Here is a 22,201-nt window from a genome sequence, read left to right as displayed (position 1 = left end):
ACATGAAAGGCTGACTGAGTAGTAGTACTGCAGTACTGGACGCTGATGGCTTGGGTATGTTGCTGAGATGGATTGAGCAGGCTAGCTGGTGTTTCTGCTCTGCTAGCTAAATGCTGCTGAGTCACGCTATAGTCCACCAAGACCCATAAACTCTGTGTGTTTCCAACCAGAAACATGTGTTTGTACACTTACAATGGGACTATCAACTTCTATAGATTGTTCCACTACTGTCTTGAATCATCGGAAACAATAATTTAGCTATCAGCGATGTTCACTGCATGAGTATATGGGTGAGTTACGAAGGTGGTCTGAAAATGGATTTGCCACAGGAGAAGTTTGAAGTGAATTTCCAGATGGAGAGTCTACATTTCCAATCCCAATGCTGCCTCATATTAGCGCATAAATATATTGAAAAGTGCCTTAGAGGTTGTAAACATCTCTTGAGGTGAGGATTCTAAAAGGCGCTCTAACTCTTCTGGTGAGTTATCCGAAGGCACCATGAATCTACTGCAAGTGAAGGTAGACATCAGGCAACTTTGTCTTCCTGTCGACCTCTAACCCAAATAGGGTTAAAGGTCCATGTGGGACTGCTGGAGCACAAACAGTAAATCACGACAGAGAATGGTAATGCACTTACTGTAGGTTGCATAACGTATTGTTGATGAGGCATCCATGACGTACTCTGGACCTATGAGGGAGACATCAAATGAAACATCATTATTGACTTAAGGTTACCCATGCCACCTCTTTTCCCTTACAATCAACAGTGTGCAACAACTGGTTTTCCATTGTCACACTATTTCTCTGCATGCCGGTGCCTTTTCCTTTCCTGCGGTTTCCTCCATGCCAGGAAGTGGCGGGCGCGTTGAGGTGAGCCTTGGCCCGTTGAAAACACACAGTTCTTGAATTTGCAGAATTAGGCAGAATTAGGCACTAGCCAAGATGGCTCAACTGGGCTTGGCTCGACATCTCAAATATCAAATAACAAGAACCCACAAAATGACCCTGAACGAGAAAGACAACTCCTGCTCATGTGGGTCATTCAGTTCAACAGAATTCCTGCTATCGATAGTGAGAGAAGCCACAGTTGAATAAACGGACAATTTAGATTTACCGGAGAGGAGCATTAGACAACTTGTCAGAGACAAACAAGTCTACCCATTGATCCCTGGGAAAATGATTGGACTCAACAAAGACAAATAGATGCTAATCTTTTATAAGAACGCCAATCCTCTGAGCTCGTTAAAGCCCATGATTTGGAGCATGCCTAAACAAGTATGTTTTTTTTTATTGAATAGCACAGAGCCACGCTTGTTTGTTACTTCCTCTCGATGTTTGATCTCAACCAACAGGAAGAAAACAGAGACGAGACAAAGCTTCGTTCCCTAATCGTCCAGCTTTAGAATTTTCCCATGCGACATCAACAAGATTCTAATTACATTGTAATTTCATTTCAAGACTGTGTTTTTCCATCTTTGACTAAGATTTTTGTAATTGTATTTTTTGTATTTGTTTTTTATCATTCTCATTATAGATGCAGTAGTATTGGCAGCGGTGACTTAATAAGAAGCTGGTACATTGTGTGACAGACTGTTTTCCAGTGGTCTGGTCTGACAATGTATGTCTACCTCTGGCTGACCCTGCTCTGAGCTTGTGCTTCCATTAAGACAGAGAACACAGCAGGGAAGACTGTATGGCTAGACCAGGAAGTGGACTGGACTGTCCACAGTCATGTGACGAAGTAATCAAGATGTTTTCCCAGAGTACACAGTCCGAAGAAAGAAAGTTTACAATGAACATTTGTAAACTGTTACTAGATACAGTAAATAAATACAATTGGAAATGTAAAATACACAATTTAATAAACAATATATTCTGCATTAGGCCGATTTGATATAATAAGAGATTCTAAAAAATATGTGTGTACAACATTATTACTTTCTACCACATATGGCTGAAATCATATGAATGTTTTTCATTGTGGCCACTAATGATTCCTTTGTCTCATATGCTGTGGTTTCTGTCTGCTCTACTCTTTGTACTTGAGCAGAAGATGGAGGACTCACCTTGCCTGGCGCTGCTTGGCTGAAGGGCAATATTACAAGAAGCAGTGGTGGCCGATATTGAAACTGTGAGGATTAATATTCCTCAAAAGCCTGGCCATTGTTTTTGATAAATCAATTTGGGAAGCTTTCAGAACGCGGATTAGCGCCGCGCCCCGTCCCCCTTCTCCCCCCAGTGCTGGACAGGAGTTTAAATCAGACGCCTCTGAAAGGCGAGCATGCCAACCTTCACCAACCGACCCCCTCCACTCTCTCATTCCTTCCCTCGCTTTCTCTCTCTGTCTTTCTCGCTCTCTCCGTCTTTCTCTCTTTTTCCATCTCTCTCCATCGCTCTCTCTTTCTTGCTCTCTCACTATCTATCGTTCCATCTCTCGCTCTCCCTGTCACTCTCCCTCTTTCTGCATTCTAATAAGGCTGAATGATAAACAGCGAGTGCTCTTGGGGGAAAGTGGAGGTGAACTGAACGGTGTCTCATTCCTTCTGCTTGTTGCAGTCAAACATCTGGAGGTCCGTGAAATTGTGGGCGTTTAGCAAAGGAAACGCTACTGACGTTTGGCACAGTTAATTTACCCCCTTACGTTACGCTCCGTTTCACATGGTTCCAGGGATCACCTGGGATGCAAAGTGAGGAACTCAGTTAGCAGGACAATTATGTCAAATGACTGTGGAAGGAATGACAGCTTAAAAAAGCTTTAAAAGCACAACAGGGTCAGGAAAGCAAAGGAGAAATGGTTTGTTTTTCCCAACACAAATTCCTAACGGACGTTGCTTTTCGCTCTGTTCCATCAGTCTCTTTCCTGCTCTTTTTCTGTTGAGCCATTCCATCTGTTGTGTTTTACCGCCTACAAAACAGATGTCATGCAGCATCGTCGGCAAACCAATGAGGAAAGCTCAGAAGTTCCAAATCTCTGAGAGCCCCTTGCTGTTTTCCAGCCCCCCAGGTTGCCCATCACCCACGCAGTCCCCAGCCGCCCCCACGGCTATCTCCCTCTGGCTACACTCCAGTACACCACCCACCTGATATGTGGAGACGGGGGAAGCAGCGATGAAGGGCGTAATGGATGTCTGTGCGATCATGCGGTTGGTGGCGATACTGTAAGGCGAGGAGTAGAACCTGAGGGGAGAGAGGAAACAGAACAGAGAAAGGGAGGTCAGACACGGGTATTGGATGTACCTATACAATGCATCCAGAAAGTATTCAGACCCCTTGACTTGATCAAATCGTTTTTTTCCACCTCATCAATCTACACACAATACCCTATAATGACAAAGCAAAAATAAGTTTTTGCAAATGTATAAAAAACTGAAATTGAAATATGACATTTGCATAAGTATTCAGATTTTTTACTTTGTTGAAGCACCTTTGGCAGCGATTACAGCCTCGGGTCTTCTTGAGTATGACGCTACAAGCTTGGAACACCTGTATTTGGGGAGTTTCTCCCATTCTCCTCTCAAGCTCTGTCAGGTTAGATGGGGAGTGTCATTGCACAGCTATTTTCAGGTCTCTCCAGAGATGTTTGATCGGGTTCAAGTCCCAGCTCTGGCTGGGATACCCAAGGACGTTTGGAGACTTGTCCCGAAGCCACTTCTGCGTTGTCTTGGCTGTGTGTTTAGGGTCTTTGTCCTGTTGGAAGGTGAACCTTCCCCCGTCTGAGGTCCTCTAAAGCAGGTTTTCATCAAGGATCTCTCTGTACTTTGCTCCATTCATCTTTCCCTCTGTCTGCCAGTCCCTGCCGCTGAAAAACATTCCCACAGCATGATGCTGCCACCACCATGCTTCACTGTATGGACACTTCCACCAGACGTGACGCTTGGCAATCAGGCGAACGAGTTGAATCTTGGTTTCATCAGACCAGAGAATCTTGTTTCTCTGAGAGTCCTTCAGGTGCCGTTTTGGTAAAATCCAAACGGGCCGTGATGTGCCTTTTACTGAGGAGTGGTTTCCGTCTGGCCACTCTACCATAACCTGATTGGTGGACTGCTGCAGAGATGGTTGACCTTCTGGAAGGTTCTCCCATCTCCACAGAGGAACTCTGGAGCTCTGTCAGAGTGACCATCGGATTCTTGGTCACCTCCCTGACCAAGGCCCTTCTCCCCTGATTGCTCAGTTTGGCCGGGTGGCTAGCTTTAGGAAGAGTCTTGGTGGTTCCAAACTTCTTCCATTTAAGAATGATGAAGGCCATTGTGTTCTTGGGGACCTTCAATGCTGCAGAAATGTTTTGGTACCCTTCCCCTAGATCGGTGCCTCGACATAATCCTGTCTCAGAGCTCTAAGGACAAATCCTTCAACCTCATGGCTTGGTTTTGAACTGACATGCACTGGCAACTGTGGGACCTCATATACAGTTGAAGTCGGAAGTTTACATACCTTAGCCAAATACCTTTAAACTCAGTTTTTCACAATTCCTGACATTTAATCCTAGTAAAAATGCCCTGTTTTAGGTCAGTTAGGATCAGCACTTTATTTGAAGAATGTGAAATGTCAGAATAATATTAGAGAGAATGATTTCTTTCATCACATTCCCAGTGGGTCAGAAGTTTGCATACACTCAATTAGTATTTGGTAGCATTGCCTTTAAATTGTTTAACTTGGGTCAAACGTTTCGGGTAACCTTCCACAAGCTTCCCACAATAAGTTGGGTGAATTTTGGCCCATTCCTCCTGACAGAGCTGGTGTAACTGAGTCAGGTTTGTAGGCTCCTTGCTCGCACATGCTTTTTCAGTTCTGCCCAGTTCTGGCCACTCCAATACCTTGACTGTGTTGTCCTTAAGCCATTTTGCCACAACTTGGAAGTAACTGGAAGTATGCTTAGGGTCATTGTCCATTTGGAAGACCCATTTCCGACCAAGCTTTAACTGATGTCTTGAGATGTTGCTTCAATATATCCACATAACTTTCCTGCCTCATGATGCCATCAATTTTGTGAAGTGCACCAGTCCCTCCTGCAGCAAAGCACCCCCACAACATGATGATGCCACCCCCGTGCTTCACGGTTGGGATGGTGTTCTTTGGCTTGCAAGACTCCCACTTTTTCCTGTTATATTTTTGTTTCATCAGACCAGGGGACAGTATGATCTTTGTCCCCATGTGCAGTTGCAAACTGTAGTCTGGCTTTTTTTATGGCTGTTTTGGAGCAGTGGCTTCTTCCTTGCTGAGCAGCCTTTCAGGTTGTGTCGATATAGGACTCATTTTACTGTGGATATAGATACTTTTGTACCTGTTTCCTCTAGCATCTTCACAAGGTCCTTTGCTGTTGTTCTGGGATTGATTTGCACTTTTCGCACCAAAGTACGTTCATCTCCTTCCTGAGCGGTATGACGGCTGCGTGGTCCCATGGTGTTTATACTTGTGCACTATTGTTTGTAGAGATGAACGTGGTACCTTCAGGCGTTTGGAAATTGCTCCCAAGGATGAACCAGACTTGTGGAAGTCTACAATTTTTTCTCTGAGGTCTTGGCTGATATCTTTAGATTTTCCCATGATGTCAAGCAAAGAGGCACTGAGTTTGAAGGTAGGCCTTGAAATACATCTACAGGTACACCTCCAATTGACTCAAATAATGTAAATTAGCCTATCAGAAGCTTCTATAGCCATGACATAATTTTTGGGAATTTTCCAAGCTATTAAAAGGCACAGTCAACTTAGTGTATGGAAACTTCTGACCCACTGGAAATGTGATACAGTGAATTATAAGTGAAATAATCTGTCTGTAAACAATTGTTGGAAAAATTACTACTGTCATGCACAAAGTAGACGTCCTAACTGACTTGGCAAAACTATAGTCTGTTAACAAGAAATTTGTGGAGTGGCTGAAAAACGAGTTTGAATGACTCCAACCTAAGAGTATGTAAACCTCCGACTTCAACTTTAAACAGGTGTGTGCCTGTCCAAATCATGTCCAATCAATTTGGAAACAGGATGCACCTGAGCTCAATTTCGAGTCTCATTGAAAAGGGTCTGAATTCTTCTGTAAATAAGGTATCTGTTTTTTATTTTGAATAAATCTGCTAAAAAAGTTTTTGCTTTGTCATTATGGGGTATTGTGTGTAGACTGATGAGTGGGGAAAACAATAATAAGGCTGTAATGTTACAAAATGTGGAAAAGGGGACAGGGTCTGAATACTCTCCGAATGCACCGTAGGTCTCCATGCATTACAACTGTCTACATTGAAATGTCAGGATGATCATGATTATTAAGGCGCCTATTAAGTGTTTATTAAGGGCTTACGTTTGGTAAATGAACTACTGTTTCAAAAAGCTGACTGGCAATTTACATACCCTTTCTACTAAGTAACAGAGAGATAGACACCAGTATGTGGGGGCATATTTGTGTGTTTATGCCTTAGGCTTTTCATGCAATAACCTCGAACAAAGTGCACATTTTTGTTTTTGCCCCTAGCACTAACACAGTTGATTGAACTCAAAAAATGAACTCATAATCAGGCCTATGATTTGAATCAGGTGTCTGAGTGCTAGGGGAAAACAACTCAAATGTGCACTCCTTCGGGTCCCCAGAACCAGGATTGGGAAACAGTCTAACGGAACCAAATGGAATCTTTTGACACTCGTATCCCTGGAGCCAGTCTCTGTCCACATACGGACAGGAATGTACCATACACAGAGACAATCTCTCTACTAAAAGACCTTTCAAGTCCCTTGATACATCCACACGTACACGCACAAGACACACACCCACCCACAGACACTACACACATCGTGGTCGATGCACAGATCCTCAGTCACACAGACGGTATTTGAGGCCGAGCAGACAGAGCTTCCCACGTGAGGGTATAGCTCGTCGTTGGCTTTGTCTCAAATCAAACGCAAGGCAATATATTGTGTTCCGTCGGGCGCATAAAAGTTTCATTGAAGCGTCTTCTGGCTTCACGATAGAAAAGTCTGGTTTTATCAGATCAAATTGAGCTTTGTCATCGTCTGAAAAAAAGGGTTGTCGTGTGCTTCTGCCCCTAGCCTGGAGTATTAAGGCTATACAATGCTGACTGGCTTAGGCTGCTGGCTGACTTCAATCCACAGTGTTGGAAAAAACTCAATGCATTTAAAAGAAGGCTATTCCAAAGTGTTGGGCTCTAGGGAAAAGAGGTGGTGGGCTACTTCATCATGTTGTGACGTTGATTCAGATCTACAACAGTCCTGGGTGTCATTTCTATCCGCTAGCTGGTTTTATACCACTCTCAGTTGTCCTCCTAGCTCAGTTGGTAGAGCAGGCGGTATAAGTTAATAGACCAATAATAAAAGAGAATTTTAAACCTCTCTGCCAATAACTGCTCATTTTCAGGTTCTATATTCCTTCCATTAGGCCCCTCTTAGACCAGTCCCAGACAGTCCTAGCAAAATTCTTGCTTGAGATTTGATTATTTAAAAAAAAAAAGCGTTTGGCTTTTAAAAGTAGAACTATTGTCACAGACTAAAAGCCTTGAAGTAATCCCAACATACTGCAGACATATATTCTCCATGTACACTATATATACAAAAGTATGTGGTCAGTGACTTTCAACGTGGCAACGTCATAGGATGCCACCTTTCCAACAATCAGTTTGTCAAATTTCTGCCCTGCTACAGCTGCCCCTGTTAACTCTAAGTGCTGTTATTGTGAAGTGGAAATGTCTAGGAACAACAACGGCTCAGCCGCGAAGTGGTACTCACTACCGAGTTCCAAACTGCCACTGGAAGCAACGTCAGCACCAGAACTGTTCGTCGGAAGCTTCATGAAATGGGTTTCCATGGCCGAGCTGCCACACACAAGCCTAAGATCACCATAGACAATGCCAAGTGTTGGCTGGAGTGGTGTAAAGCTCGCTGCCATTGGACTCTGGAGCAGTGGAAACACATTCTCTGGAGTGATGAATCACGCTTCTCCATTAGGCAGTCCAACGGCTGAATCTAGGTTTGGTGGATGCCAGGAGAACGCTACCTGCCCCAATGCATAGTGCCGACTGTAAAGTTTGGTGGAGAAGGAATAATGGTCTGTGGCTGTTTTTCATGGTTCGAGCCAGGTCACTTAGTTCCAGTAAAGGGAAATCTTAACACTACAGCATATAATGACATTCTAGACAATTCTGTGCTTCCAACTTTGTGGCAACAGTTTGGGGAAAGCCCTTTCCTGTTTCAGCATGACAATGCCCCCGTGCACAAAGTGAGGTCCATACAGAAAGGGTTTGTCAAGATCGGTGGGGAAAAACTTGACTGGCCTACACAGAGCCCTGACCTCAACCCCATCTAACACCTTTGGGATGAATTAGAACACCGACTGTGAGCCAGGACTAATCGCCCAACATCAGTGCCCGACCTCACTAATGCTCTAGTGGCTGAATGGAAGCAAGTCCCCGCAGCAATGTTCCAACATCGAATGGAAAGCCTTCCCAGAAGAGTGGAAGCTGTTATAGCAGCAAAGGGGGGACCAACTCCTTATTAATGCCCATGATTTTGGAATGAGATGTTCGACGAGCAGGTGTCCACATACTTTTGGTCATGTAGTGTATGTCTACTAAGTGGTCAATGTGCTATTTTCTTTTATTTCTTTCCAGCCTCATAATCACAGCTTACTATTATGTTTCTAATATGCCCATCTAATGAGATTCTATTCATTCATCCAGTCTTATTCCAGAGTCATTGAGATAAACGCTTCGGGAAGCTGGGAGAAGCAGGGAGTGAGAGAGAAGCTTCCTGTCACAGACTGAGGACACATTGTGAGAGGATGGAACTCAAAGCTCTCCTTCCCTTCCTGTTACAGTACACAGGGAAAAATAGAACACTTTGCGAGGCCATTCATTTCCATTGCACCCCTTCGTACACAGGCACCGAAGGCGCGCGCGCACACACACACACACACACACACACACTCAGTCACAGACAAAGGGACGGGCACACATGCAGGCAACCAGGCATGAAATACACGCACGCACTAACACCTGAGACCATCACTCCATCTCTTATAGATTATTTGAAGTAAACAGTAACAAAGTGCACACACTACATGAATCAAGAGACAATCATATTGAACAAGTCGTACAGATTGCTCAGAGGGATGGATGGTGCCAGAGATGTACAGACTGACTCTTACCCGTTCTGCATAGCAGCAGGATCATATGTTAACTGCATACCAGTCTGCAACACAAGAGAGACACGTTACAGGTTAATCCTTGAATTTCAAGTCACAATAATGGACAGGATTTGACAGAGAGGAAGCAAACGGGATCTCAATACACTTTATGCATGTGGGACAACGATCGATGCCAGCTTTGAGAGAGAGAGGGAGCGAGACAGAGAGAAAGAAGTGACAGTGAGCGTATGCATGAAAGTGTGTGAGGCCCTTGTCTCTCTTCCTCTTTCTCCCACTCTCTCGTGTTCTTCCCCTCTCTCTCTTTCTCTCCCTGCAATCCGTCATCTGCATTCCCGAAGCCTTCTCTCCCGGATGAGGGCTAATCCCATTTCTTTAACACAGGAGGCTGCTGAGGTTTCAGATTTCATCAGCACACTTTTTTATCTCCCCCTATCTCTCTCTCTCTCTCTCTCCCATACTCTCTTCCTCTCTCTCTCTCTCCCTCTCTCCCTACCTCTCTCTCTTCCCCTCTCTCTCTCTATCCCCCTCTCTCCCTACCTCTCTCTCTCTCTATCCCCCTCTCTCCCTACATCTCTCTCTTCGCCTCTCTCTCTATCCCCCTCTCTACCTACCTCTCTCTCTTCCCCTCTCTCTCTCCATCCCCCTCTCTCCCTACCTCTCTCTCTCTTCCCCTCTCTCTCTCCATCTCCCTCTCTCCCTACCTCTATCTCTCTCCACCCCCCTCTCTCCCTCGTTCCTCTAGGAAGTTTGCGTGAGCTAAAAAGGAGGAATGACCCTCAGCAACTAGAGGGGATGGACCTCACCCACGTGAGTGAGGGGAAACAGAGATCCACATGAATCCCATAGCAGATGCATCAGCCCTGGGTGACACGGCCACTGTGGATGTGTGCGTGCGTGAGCATAACATTCACTAGGCCACTTAGTTTTGCTTTAACTACACAGATTGTAATGACTGAATGCTGTCTTCTTATAATATGCACCATTTATAATATTTACCATGTATAATATTTGCCATTTATAATATTTACCATGTATAATATTTACCATTTATAATATTCACCATGTATAATATTTACCATTTATAATATTTACCATGTATAATATTCACCATTTATAATATTCACCATTTATAATATTCACCATTTATAATATTTACCATGTATAATATTTACCATGTATAATATTTGCCATTTATAATATTTACCATGTATAATATTTACCATTTATAATATTCACCATGTATAATATTTACCATTTATAATATTTACCATGTATAATATTCACCATTTATAATATTCACCATTTATAATATTTACCATTTATAATATTTACCATGTATAGTATTCACCATTTATAATATTCACCATGTATAATATTTACCATGTATAATATTTACCATTTATAATATTTACCATGTATAGTATTCACCATTTATAATATTCACCATGTATAATATTCACCATGTATAATATTTACCATGTATAATATTCACCATTTATAATATTTACCATTTATAATATTTACCATGTATAGTATTCACCATTTATAATATTCACCATGTATAATATTTACCATGTATAATATTTACCATTTATAATATTTACCATGTATAGTATTCACCATTTATAATATTTACCATGTATAGTATTCACCATTTATAATATTTACCATGTATAGTATTCACCATTTATAATATTCACCATGTATAATATTTACCATGTATAATATTCACCATGTATAATATTTACCATGTATAATATTTACCATGTATAGTATTCACCATTTATAATATTCACCATGTATAATATTCACCATGTATAATATTTACCATGTATAATATTTACCATGTATAATATTTACCATGTATAATATTTACCATTTATAATATTTACCATGTATAATATTTACCATGTATAATATTTGTGTATGTGTGAGTTAAGTTCTGTTTGGTCCAGTACATGTGCCATCCCATTCAACAGTACAATGTCAATGTTTGTATCTCAGCCTTCTTTTTTCGTTTGGAAAATAATAAACATATCATTTAAACAACACAAAAATTAAACAGCAGTCCTGGGTGGGGTTCCTTCGTGTGAGTGTGTTTGAGTGTGAGAGTATGCGTGTTCGCATTTGAGAGAGTATCCGTATGTTTGAGTGTTGGCGGAGGAAGTGTGTCTGTGTGTGTGTGTGTCTGTGTGCGTGTGTGTATGTGTGTGCATTTGAGCGTATGCATGTACATATAGAGTATGTGCCTGTATGTTCCACTGACAGGATGTGTGTGTGTGTGTGTGTGTGTGTGTGTGTGTGTGTGTGTGTTTGTGTGTGTATTTGAATGTATGCATGTACATATAGAGTATGTGCCTGTATGTTCCACTGACAGGAAGTGTGTGTGTGTGCCTTTATGTCTGTGTGTGTATTTGTCTACGTCTGTGTGCCTCTACGTGCTAATGGGCATCCCAGACCAGGCCAGCTGTCTGGTGAGGCTGATAAGTCCCGTGCGTGGTGCCCTTGCTTCCATGTGTTAATGAATTCCACACCATGGCTGCCTGGCTCACACAGACAATCCCCCATAAGGGTCGGCTGCATGGCCATGACTGATTATGCATGCTGTTGTCGAGTCAGGTACAAAACGCGCGCACGCGAGAGAGAACGTGTGTAAGAAAGAGAAAAAGAAAGTGAGATGACGAGGAGAGAGAGAAAGAGAAGAAGTAAGAGTAAACAGAAAGAGAAGAAGAGAGAGTATACAGAAAGAGAAGAAGAGAGAGTAAACAGAAAGAGAAGAAGAGAGAGTATACAGAAAGAGAAGAAGAGAGAGTAAACAGAAAGAGAAGAAGAAAGAGTAAACAGAAAGAGAAGAGAGAGTATACAGAAAGAGAAGAAGAGAGAGTAAACAGAAAGAGAAGAGAGAGTAAACAGAAAGAGAAGAAGAAATAGTAAACAGAAAGAGATGAGAGAGTAAACAGAAAGAGAAGAAGAGAGACTAAACAGAAAGAGAAGAAGAAATAGTAAACAGAAAGAGAAGAGAGAGTATACAGAAAGAGAAGAAGAGAGAGTAAACAGAAAGAGAAGAGAGAGTAAACAGAAAGAGAAGAGAGAGTAAACAGAAAGAGAAGAAGAGAGACTGAACAGAAAGAAGAGAGATTAAACAGAAAGAGAATAAGAGAGAGTATACAGAAAGAGAAGAGAGAGTAAACAGAAAGAGAAGAAGAGAGAGTAAACAGAAAGAGAAGAAGAGAGAGTAAACAGAAAGAGAAGAGAGAGTAAACAGAAAGAGAAGAAGAGAGAGTAAACAGAAAGAGAAGAAGAGAGAGTAAACAGAAAGAGAAGAAGATAGAGTAAACAGATTGAGAAGAAGAGAGAGTAAACAGAAAGAGAAGAAGAGAGAGTAAACAGAAAGAGAAGAAGAGAGAGTAAACAGAAAGAGAAGAAGAGAGAGTAAACAGAAAGAGAAGAAGAGAGAGTAAACAGAAAGAGAAGAGAGAGTATACAGAAAGAGAAGAGAGAGTAAACAGAAAGAGAAGAAGAGAGAGTAAACAGAAAGAGAAGAAGAGAGAGTAAACAGAAAGAGAAGAGAGACTAAACAGAAAGAGAAGAAGTGAGTAAACAGAAAGAGAAGAAGAGAGAGTAAACAGAAAGAGAAGAGAGAGTAAACAGAAAGAGAAGAGAGAGTAAACAGAAAGAGAAGAAGAGAGAGTATACAGAAAGAGAAGAAGAGAGAGTAAACAGAAAGAGAAGAAGAGAGAGTAAACAGAAATAGAAGAAGAAAGAGTAAACAGAAAGAGAAGAGAGAGTATACAGAAAGAGAAGAAGAGAGAGTAAACAGAAAGAGAAGAGAGAGTAAACAGAAAGAGAAGAAGAAATAGTAAACAGAAAGAGATGAGAGAGTAAACAGAAAGAGAAGAAGAGAGACTAAACAGAAAGAGAAGAAGAAATAGTAAACAGAAAGAGAAGAGAGAGTATACAGAAAGAGAAGAAGAGAGTCAGGTACAAAACGCGCGCACGCGAGAGAGAACGTGTGTAAGAAAGAGAAAAAGAAAGTGAGATGACGAGGAGAGAGAGAAAGAGAAGAAGTAAGAGTAAACAGAAAGAGAAGAAGAGAGAGTATACAGAAAGAGAAGAAGAGAGAGTAAACAGAAAGAGAAGAAGAGAGAGTATACAGAAAGAGAAGAAGAGAGAGTAAACAGAAAGAGAAGAAGAAAGAGTAAACAGAAAGAGAAGAGAGAGTATACAGAAAGAGAAGAAGAGAGAGTAAACAGAAAGAGAAGAGAGAGTAAACAGAAAGAGAAGAAGAAATAGTAAACAGAAAGAGATGAGAGAGTAAACAGAAAGAGAAGAAGAGAGACTAAACAGAAAGAGAAGAAGAAATAGTAAACAGAAAGAGAAGAGAGAGTATACAGAAAGAGAAGAAGAGAGAGTAAACAGAAAGAGAAGAGAGAGTAAACAGAAAGAGAAGAGAGAGTAAACAGAAAGAGAAGAAGAGAGACTGAACAGAAAGAAGAGAGATTAAACAGAAAGAGAATAAGAGAGAGTATACAGAAAGAGAAGAGAGAGTAAACAGAAAGAGAAGAAGAGAGAGTAAACAGAAAGAGAAGAAGAGAGAGTAAACAGAAAGAGAAGAGAGAGTAAACAGAAAGAGAAGAAGAGAGAGTAAACAGAAAGAGAAGAAGAGAGAGTAAACAGAAAGAGAAGAAGATAGAGTAAACAGATTGAGAAGAAGAGAGAGTAAACAGAAAGAGAAGAAGAGAGAGTAAACAGAAAGAGAAGAAGAGAGAGTAAACAGAAAGAGAAGAAGAGAGAGTAAACAGAAAGAGAAGAAGAGAGAGTAAACAGAAAGAGAAGAGAGAGTATACAGAAAGAGAAGAGAGAGTAAACAGAAAGAGAAGAAGAGAGAGTAAACAGAAAGAGAAGAAGAGAGAGTAAACAGAAAGAGAAGAGAGACTAAACAGAAAGAGAAGAAGTGAGTAAACAGAAAGAGAAGAGAGAGTAAACAGAAAGAGAAGAGAGAGTAAACAGAAAGAGAAGAGAGAGTAAACAGAAAGAGAAGAAGAGAGAGTATACAGAAAGAGAAGAAGAGAGAGTAAACAGAAAGAGAAGAAGAGAGAGTAAACAGAAATAGAAGAAGAGAGAGTAAACAGAAAGAGAAGAAGTGAGTAAACAGAAAGAGAAGAAGAGAGATTAAACAGAAAGAGAAGAAGAGAGAGTATACAGAAAGAGAAGAAGAGAGAGTAAACAGAAAGAGAAGAAGAGAGAGTAAACAGAAAGAGAAGAAGTGAGTAAACAGAAAGAGAAGAAGAGAGAGTAAACAGAAAGAGAAGAAGAGAGAGTATACAGAAAGAGAATAAGAGAGAGTAAACAGAAAGAGAAGAAGATATACACAGTGGAGACAGTGAGAGTATGTGAGGAAGAAGAAGTGAGAGTATGTGAGGAAGAAGTGAGAGTATACACTGAGTATACAAAACATTAGGAACACCTTCCTAATATTGAGTTGCTGTGGAGCATGTGAATGAGAGACAGAGGGAGGAAGTGTGTGTGAGTGTGTGTGTATACTGTAGTACAGTATGTGGGTGTGACAGAGAGAGAAGAAGATGGAGCATGTGAATGAGAGACAGAGGGAGGAAGTGTGTGTGAGTGTGTGTGTATACTGTAGTACAGTATGTGGGTGTGACAGAGAGAGAAGAAGATGGAGCATGTGAATGAGAGACAGAGGGAGGAAGTGTGTGAGAGTGTGTGTGTATACTGTAGTACAGTATGTGGGTGTGACAGAAAGACAGCTGGAAGAATGCCTATACTGGACGTCCACAGGAAACCCCACCCATGGTGTCCGGCTGTAGGACACACACCCTCTCTCTCAAAAACATCTGTCAGGCTTTCTTTCACACGGGAGAACGCCGTGGTTTTTCACATATGAACACTTTCCCCAAGAGAAAGCACTTGAGCTAGTGTGACTTTGTGAGACTACCTGTGTGTGTGTTAACGATTTAATCATTTAGGGTGTGTGTGCATGAGTGTATGTCATGTGTGTGTGTGTGTGTGCGAGCATGTGTGACTCCTACAGAGTAGGATCTCGCGTGTGTGTGTGTGTGTAAGCGCACATCATTTGAAAGATGTGACATGCTTGAGAGAGCATTTGCATGCCTCATAGTCACTTAGATGAAAACAGACTTCTGACCTCTTTTCTACTCCTGACTAATCACGCCACAATGCGGTTGCTTGCTGCTCTACTAGACCCCTGATGTGTTCTGGGAGTTTGGCTGACTTCAAAAAGGGGATAGATGGAGAACATAGCAAATGGCGTGCGCCGGGAGGCCCTCTTCCTCTGGCCGCGGAACGGGAGGCCCTCTTCCTCTGGCCGCGGAACGGGAGGCCCTCTTCCTCTGGCCGCGGAACGGGAGGCCCTCTTCCTCTGGCCGCGGAACGGGAGGCCCTCTTCCTCTGGCCGCGGAACGGGAGGCCCTCTTCCTCTGGCCGCGGAACGGGAGGCCCTCTTCCTCTGGCCGCGGAACGGGAGGCCCTCTTCCTCTGGCCGCGGAACTGGAAGCCCTCTTCATCTGGCCACGGAACGGGAGGCCCTCTTCATCTGGCCACGGAACGGGAGGCCCTCTTCCTCTGGCCACGGAACGGGAGGCCCTCTTCCTCTGGCCACGGAATGGGAGGTCCTTGGTGAAGGACCGGAGAACGTCTGATAAACAGACTCACATGTGATGCCTATCTCCAGACCCTGGCTGTGCTGCTGATCAATGACTGTGGGGGCATCGCTGACACACACACACACACACAAAGGTACGAACAAATGTAAACAAACACACATGTGCATATGTACGTATGTGCAAGCACTCTCTCACACACACAGACGTCTTTACCAGCCTCTCAATCATGTCCTTAATCATAGCAAGGCGAAGAAAGGAGGGAGGGAAGGAGGGAGGAAATGGGGGAGACAAGGGAGGAGAGATGTAAAACTCATCCGATCTGATGAGCCTGAGGCTACAGGAGGGCCTTTTTGCAGAGATAAAAACACAAATCATGTCGTTAATCTGCATGTGAGATGCAAGCAGTTTAATCTAAGGACTGTTACTGTGTGGGGGTTGAGGTAGAAAAGATGAGAGAGAGGGAGGAGAGATGAGAGAGGTAGGAGAGGGAGGAGAGATGAGAGAGAGGTAGGAGAGGGATGAGAGAGGTAGGAGAGGGATGAGAGATGAGAGAGAGGTAGGAGAGGGAGGAGAGATGAGAGAGAGGGAGGAGAGGGAGGAGAGATGATAGAGAAGGAGGAGAGATGAGAGAGAAGGAGGAGAGGGAGATGAGAGAGAGGTAGGAGAGATGAGAGAGAGGTAGGAGAGATGAGAGAGAGGTAGGAGAGGGAGGAGAGATGAGAGAGAGGTAGGAGAGATGAGAGAGAGGTAGGAGAGGGAGGAGAGATGAGAGAGAGGTAGGAGAGATGAGAGAGAGGTAGGAGAGGGAGGAGAGATGAGAGAGAGGTAGGAGAGGGAGGAGAGATGAGAGTGAGGTAGGAGAGGGAGGAGAGATGAGAGAGAAGGAAGAGAGGGAGAAGAGATGAGAGAGGGTGAGGAGAGATGAGAGGGAGGGAGGGGGAGGAGAGATGAGAGAGGGAGGAGAGATGAGAGAGAGGGAGGAGAGAGTGGGTCAGGACAGAGAGATGAGAGAGAGGGAAGAGAGAGGGGGCCAGGACAGAGAGATGAGAGAGAGGGAGGAGAGAGGGGGTCAGGACAGAGAGATGAGAGAGAGGGAGGAGAGAGGGGGTCAGGAAGGAGAGATGAGAGAGAGGGAGAAGAGAGGGGGTCAGGACAGAGAGATGAGAGAGAGGGGGTCAGGAAGGAGAGATGAGAGAGAGGGAGGAGAGAGGGGGTCAGGAAGGAGAGATGAGAGAGAGGGAGGAGAGAGTGGGTCAGGACAGAGAGATGAGAAAAAGGGAGGAGAGAGTGGGTATAAACAGAGCGATGAGAGAGAGGGAGGAGAGAGTGGGTCAGGACAGAGAGATGAGAGAGAGGGAGGAGAGAGTGGGTCAGGACAGAGAGATAAGAGAGAGGGAGGAGAGAGGGGGTCAGGACAGAGAGATGAGAGAGAGGGAGGAGAGAGGGGGTCAGGAAGGAGAGATGAGAGAGAGGGAGGAGAGAGGGGTCAGGAAGGAGAGATGAGAGAGAGGGAGGAGAGAGGGGGTCAGGACAGAGAGATGAGAGAGAGGGAGGAGAGAGGGGGTCAGGAAGGAGAGATGAGAGAGAGGGAGGAGAGAGTGGGTCAGGACAGAGAGATGAGAGAGAGGGAGGAGAGAGGGGGTCAGGAAGGAGAGATGAGAGAGAGGGAGAAGAGAGGGGGTCAGGAAGGAGAGATGAGAGATAGGGAGGAGAGAGTGGGTCAGGAAGGAGAGATGAGAGAGAGGGAGGAGAGAGGGGGTCAGGAAGGAGAGATGAGAGATAGGGAGGAGAGAGTGGGTCAGGAAGGAGAGATGAGAGAGAGGGAGGAGAGAGGGGGTCAGGAAGGAGAGATGAGAGATAGGGAGGAGAGAGTGGGTCAGGAAGGAGAGATGAGAGAGAGGGAGGAGAGAGGGGGTCAGGAAGGAGAGATGAGAGATAGGGAGGAGAGAGTGGGTCAGGACAGATAGATGAGAGTGTTGTTGTGTGTTCTGTCTACTCTTGCGATGCTGCCTCCTTTGTTCTCTCATCATTTCCAGATGCTGCAACCCCCCCCCCCCCTTACCTCACGTCAAGTGTAATCAGCTGACCCTGTCAGTGTGTGAGGCTCTGTAGCAACGGGCTGTTAGGGTAAACAGGCCTCACCGGGCTCGGTGTTTGGGCTGCTGAGTCTGTGATGGACGTTCACACACACAAACATATGCTTGCAAAGCCCACACAAACTTCACACACACACAACCTACAAGCAGACAGACTGAGAGCATGTTACCTGAAGGACACACAGCCAGGCCCATCTCAACAGAGAGCCGATATATTTTCCTTTCCTCTCTGCCGTGCAGCTTCAGCACAACTGTCAGGCCCTGCAAGTTCACATTATCCGTAGGGGTGTAGACCCGCATGAACCCCCCCCCCCCCCCTCCCCGACTGCCCTTCCCCTTGTAGGCTGTAACGGCTGAATATGTTATGGATCCAATTTATAGGCCTGAACCACTATGAACCATGAGAGGAACACTAATATGTTTGGTAGCCTTGACAGCAGACTCATACAACCTTCAAACGCAATTTACATGTCAACTCTTATTCTGAAGGTTTGGATCGATACTTAAAGTACTTTTTTCCACTACCAGCGCCAACCTTAAACATGGGAGACAGCCTGTCGTGGTGTACATGGACCCACATGTTTCGGAATCCTAAAAGAGCTTTGGGAGGGGACCTAAACGACCCATTTTTAAGACTGCCATTACCTCAGAGGTTAAACCAAACGTCATTCCAGTGCCATGAGTAGGTGGTATGTAATGGAGGGTTAATGATAACTGCCGGATGGCTGTACCTATGGAACCAAAATGGCGGCTGTAATGAGCCAGTGGCTTACCTCGCCTTCCCTGTGCCATGGCCGCCCGTTCTGCGGGTACTTGCTCTGGCTCTGGCGTTTCTTCTGCCCTCCATCAGCGAATTTGCACAGTAAAGGCTCATTGGGGGCTGCAGAGAGAGAGAAAGAGAGAGAGACAGAGAGAGAGCGTGAGAGAGAGAGCGTGAGAGAGAGAGAGAGAGAGAGAGAGAGAGAGAGAAAAAGAAAGAGAGAAAGAGAGAGAGTGACAGAGAGACAGTGAGAGAGAGAGAGAGAGAGAGAGAGAGAGAGAGAGAGAGAGAGAGAGAGAGGGAGACAGAGAGGGAGACAGAGAGAGACAGAGAGAGAGAGAGAGAGAGAGAGAGAGAGAGAGAGAGAGACAGAGAGGGAGACAGAGAGAGACAGAGAGAGAGACAGGGAGAGACAGAGAGAGAGACAGAGAGAGACAGAGAGAGAGAGAGATAGAGAGAGACAGAGAGAGAAAAAGAGAGAGTGAGAGAGAGAGAGCAAGAGAGAGAGAGAGGGAGACAGAGAGAGACAGAGAGAGAGAGAGACAGAGAGAGAGAAAGAGAGAGAGAGAGCAAGAGAGAGAGAGAGGGAGGCAGAGAGGGAGACAGAGAGAGAGACAGAGAGAGAGACAGAGAGAGAGACAGAGAGAGAGTGAGAGAAAGAGAGAGAGAGAAAGAGAGAAAGTGAGAGAAAGAGAAAGAGTGAGAGAAAGAGAGAGAGAGAGATAGAGAGTGAGAGAGAGTGAGAGAGAGAGAGGTTAGTGAAAACAGAAACCAACGTCAGGAAGACTGAAACAGTAACCCTTCTGAAGAACCCGAGCCCTTTTGAAGTGTCCCTCCCTCCCTCCCTCCCTCCCTCCGAGTGCCTTGTGAAACTCCCAGACACTTAGTCTTGGCAAGGTCCTTCCTTCCCCCAGCCTCAGCCCCACTGGCAGCCCTTGAAAGAGCATAGCTGGGTATTGTTGAAATAATAACCAGAGTAATCGCTCTCATAAATTGCGTAGATACGGTATTGTTTCAGTGCTCTGTCAGCCAAAGCTCATTTCTGCGAGGCATTCCCGTTCCCTCCTATACAATCCTGTTATTTCCTTAGAACAGCTTTTCTGCCCGTTCCTACTTTTCATCTTTATGCTTTTTTTCCCCCACTCTGCAACCGGTAAGGCTTCTCATCGGGCTACAGTCCAGTGTTCGGATGAGAATGTGAGAATGTGTGTTGTTCTCTGAGTGACCACAGGGGGGAGTCTATCCACGTGCTGATGCTAGCACCTACAGTATATGCAGTGAGAGAAACATTGCAAGTCACTTAGGGAGAAATGTCACACTCACACCGATGGGGGAAACATAGCCATTCATCACGTCTGTTATTTAATATCAGATCCCATACCGTCACCCAGGAAGTAGCCTCAAAACATCAAAGGACTATCCGCACACACAAGAGGCAGCGGCCAGGATTGGCTAATTGCAGCTCATCAATTGACATTTCATGGAATCTCAACTCCTGGATATAGTCCCATATCTAGATAATGTAGATAATCCCAGCAGCACCAAGACATAATTGCCATAACAAGTTGGGTTTTCTGCGTGATACGTAGTTGTCAGAAGAACTCTCTGAAGGCCATGTTCTCCCACTAAGAGCAGGTGAGTTTCAAACCAGATGCAAAGTCAGAGGAAAGACAGGGCCACCGAGGGCTGGAATGAAAGAAAAACAAAGAAGAAAAAGCGAGCGGTGGGGGGGGGGCTTTACTGTGTCCGTCCCCTTTTCGTTTTTTTGTGCGTGACAGCGAGATTGGTATCTCTGTGTAGAAGGGAACTGTAGAGATGAGAGAGACAGAGAGATAGAGAGAGAGAGAGACAGAGAGAGAGAGAGAGAGAGAGAGAGAGAGAGAGAGAGAGTAAGCTAGCTGAAGGATCAAACGAAGGGGCTGCGCTGTGGGCCGACGTGAGCCAGCCTTGTCCAAACACCGTTCCCCTGCACCTGCGCCTGCAGCTGCCGCTCCGAGCCCAGCGGACGGGTGACCTGTCATCGCATTCGCATTAGAGGCGTTCTGACGATGCCGACGCAGGTGTTGTCTGTGGCGTGAGGTGCAGGACGCGACCTTTCAGCTCCCACTCCCCAATTTGACACAGACAGGAGCCTTATCGACGTTTTCATCTCAATTCCCCAGATATTTGGGCCTCAACAACAAAAAAATCAGTCCACTGGGGGAAAGCCAACCACACCACGGGAAAGCCAACCAGACCACGGGAAAGCCAACCACACCACGGGAAAGCCAACCATACCACGGGAAAGCCAACCACACCACGGGAAAGCCAACCACACCACGGGAAAGCCAACCACACCACGGGAAGGCCAACCACACCACGGGAAAGCCAACCACACCACGGGAAAGCCAACCACACCACGGGAAATCCAACCACACCACGGGAAGGCCAACCACACCACGGGAAAGCCAACCACACCAAGTGAAAGCCAACCACACCACGGGAAGGCCAACCACACCACAGGAAGGCCAACCACACCACGGGAAAGCCAACCACACCACGGGAAGGCCAACCACACCACGGAAAAGCCAACCACACCACGGGAAAGCCAACCACACCACGGGAAAGCCAACCACACCACGGGAAGGCCAACCACACCACGGGGAAGCCAACCACACCACGTGAAAGCCAACCACACCACGGGAAAGCCAACCACACCACGGGAAAGCCAACCACACCACGGGAAAGCCAACCACACCACGGGAAAGCCAACCACACCACGGGAAAGCCAACCACACCACGGGAAAGCCAACCACACCACGGGAAAGCCAACCACACCACGGGAAAGATAACCACACCACGGGAAGGCCAACCACACCACGGGGAAGCCAACCACACCACGTGAAAGCCAACCACACCACGGGAAAGCCAACCACACCACGGGAAAGCCAACCACACCACGGGAAGGCCAACCACACCACGGGGAAGCCAACCACACCATGTGAAAGCCAACCACACCACGGGAAAGCCAACCACACCACGGGAAAGCCAACCACACCACGGGAAGGCCAACCACACCACGGGAAAGCCAACCACACCACGGGAAAGCCAACCACACCACGGGAAATCCAACCACACCACGGGAAGGCCAACCACACCACGGGAAAGCCAACCACACCAAGTGAAAGCCAACCACACCACGGGAAGGCCAACCACACCACAGGAAGGCCAACCACACCACGGGAAAGCCAACCACACCACGGGAAAGCCAACCACACCACGGGAAGGCCAACCACACCACGGGGAAGCCAACCACACCATGTGAAAGCCAACCACACCACGGGAAAGCCAACCACACCACGGGAAAGCCAACCACACCACGGGAAGGCCAACCACACCACGGGAAAGCCAACCACACCACGGGAAAGCCAACCACACCACGGGAAATCCAACCACACCACGGGAAGGCCAACCACACCACGGGAAAGCCAACCACACCAAGTGAAAGCCAACCACACCACGGGAAGGCCAACCACACCACAGGAAGGCCAACCACACCACGGGAAAGCCAACCACA

The 22,201-nt window shown here is 45.4% G+C and overlaps 1 protein-coding gene across 2 annotated transcripts in view; it reads right to left on the bottom strand.

Moving 5' to 3' along the window:
- The window catches only part of LOC139373332 (RNA-binding motif, single-stranded-interacting protein 3-like), a 397,992-nt gene that overhangs the window by 49,520 nt on the left and 326,271 nt on the right, over positions 1-22,201 (bottom strand). For both annotated transcript variants that reach the window (XM_071113733.1, XM_071113735.1), the window contains 4 exons: positions 18,659-18,765; positions 9,146-9,189; positions 3,081-3,177; positions 638-688 (listed from right to left, as the gene is read on the bottom strand). In XM_071113733.1, the coding sequence (XP_070969834.1) occupies positions 638-688; positions 3,081-3,177; positions 9,146-9,189; positions 18,659-18,765 (299 nt within the window). The remainder of the gene's footprint in view (positions 1-637; positions 689-3,080; positions 3,178-9,145; positions 9,190-18,658; positions 18,766-22,201) is intronic.

This window comes from Oncorhynchus clarkii, chromosome 18 (genome assembly GCF_045791955.1).
Source record: "Oncorhynchus clarkii lewisi isolate Uvic-CL-2024 chromosome 18, UVic_Ocla_1.0, whole genome shotgun sequence".
Lineage (NCBI taxonomy): Eukaryota > Metazoa > Chordata > Actinopteri > Salmoniformes > Salmonidae > Oncorhynchus > Oncorhynchus clarkii.
This window is presented reverse-complemented; position numbering and strand designations above follow the sequence as displayed.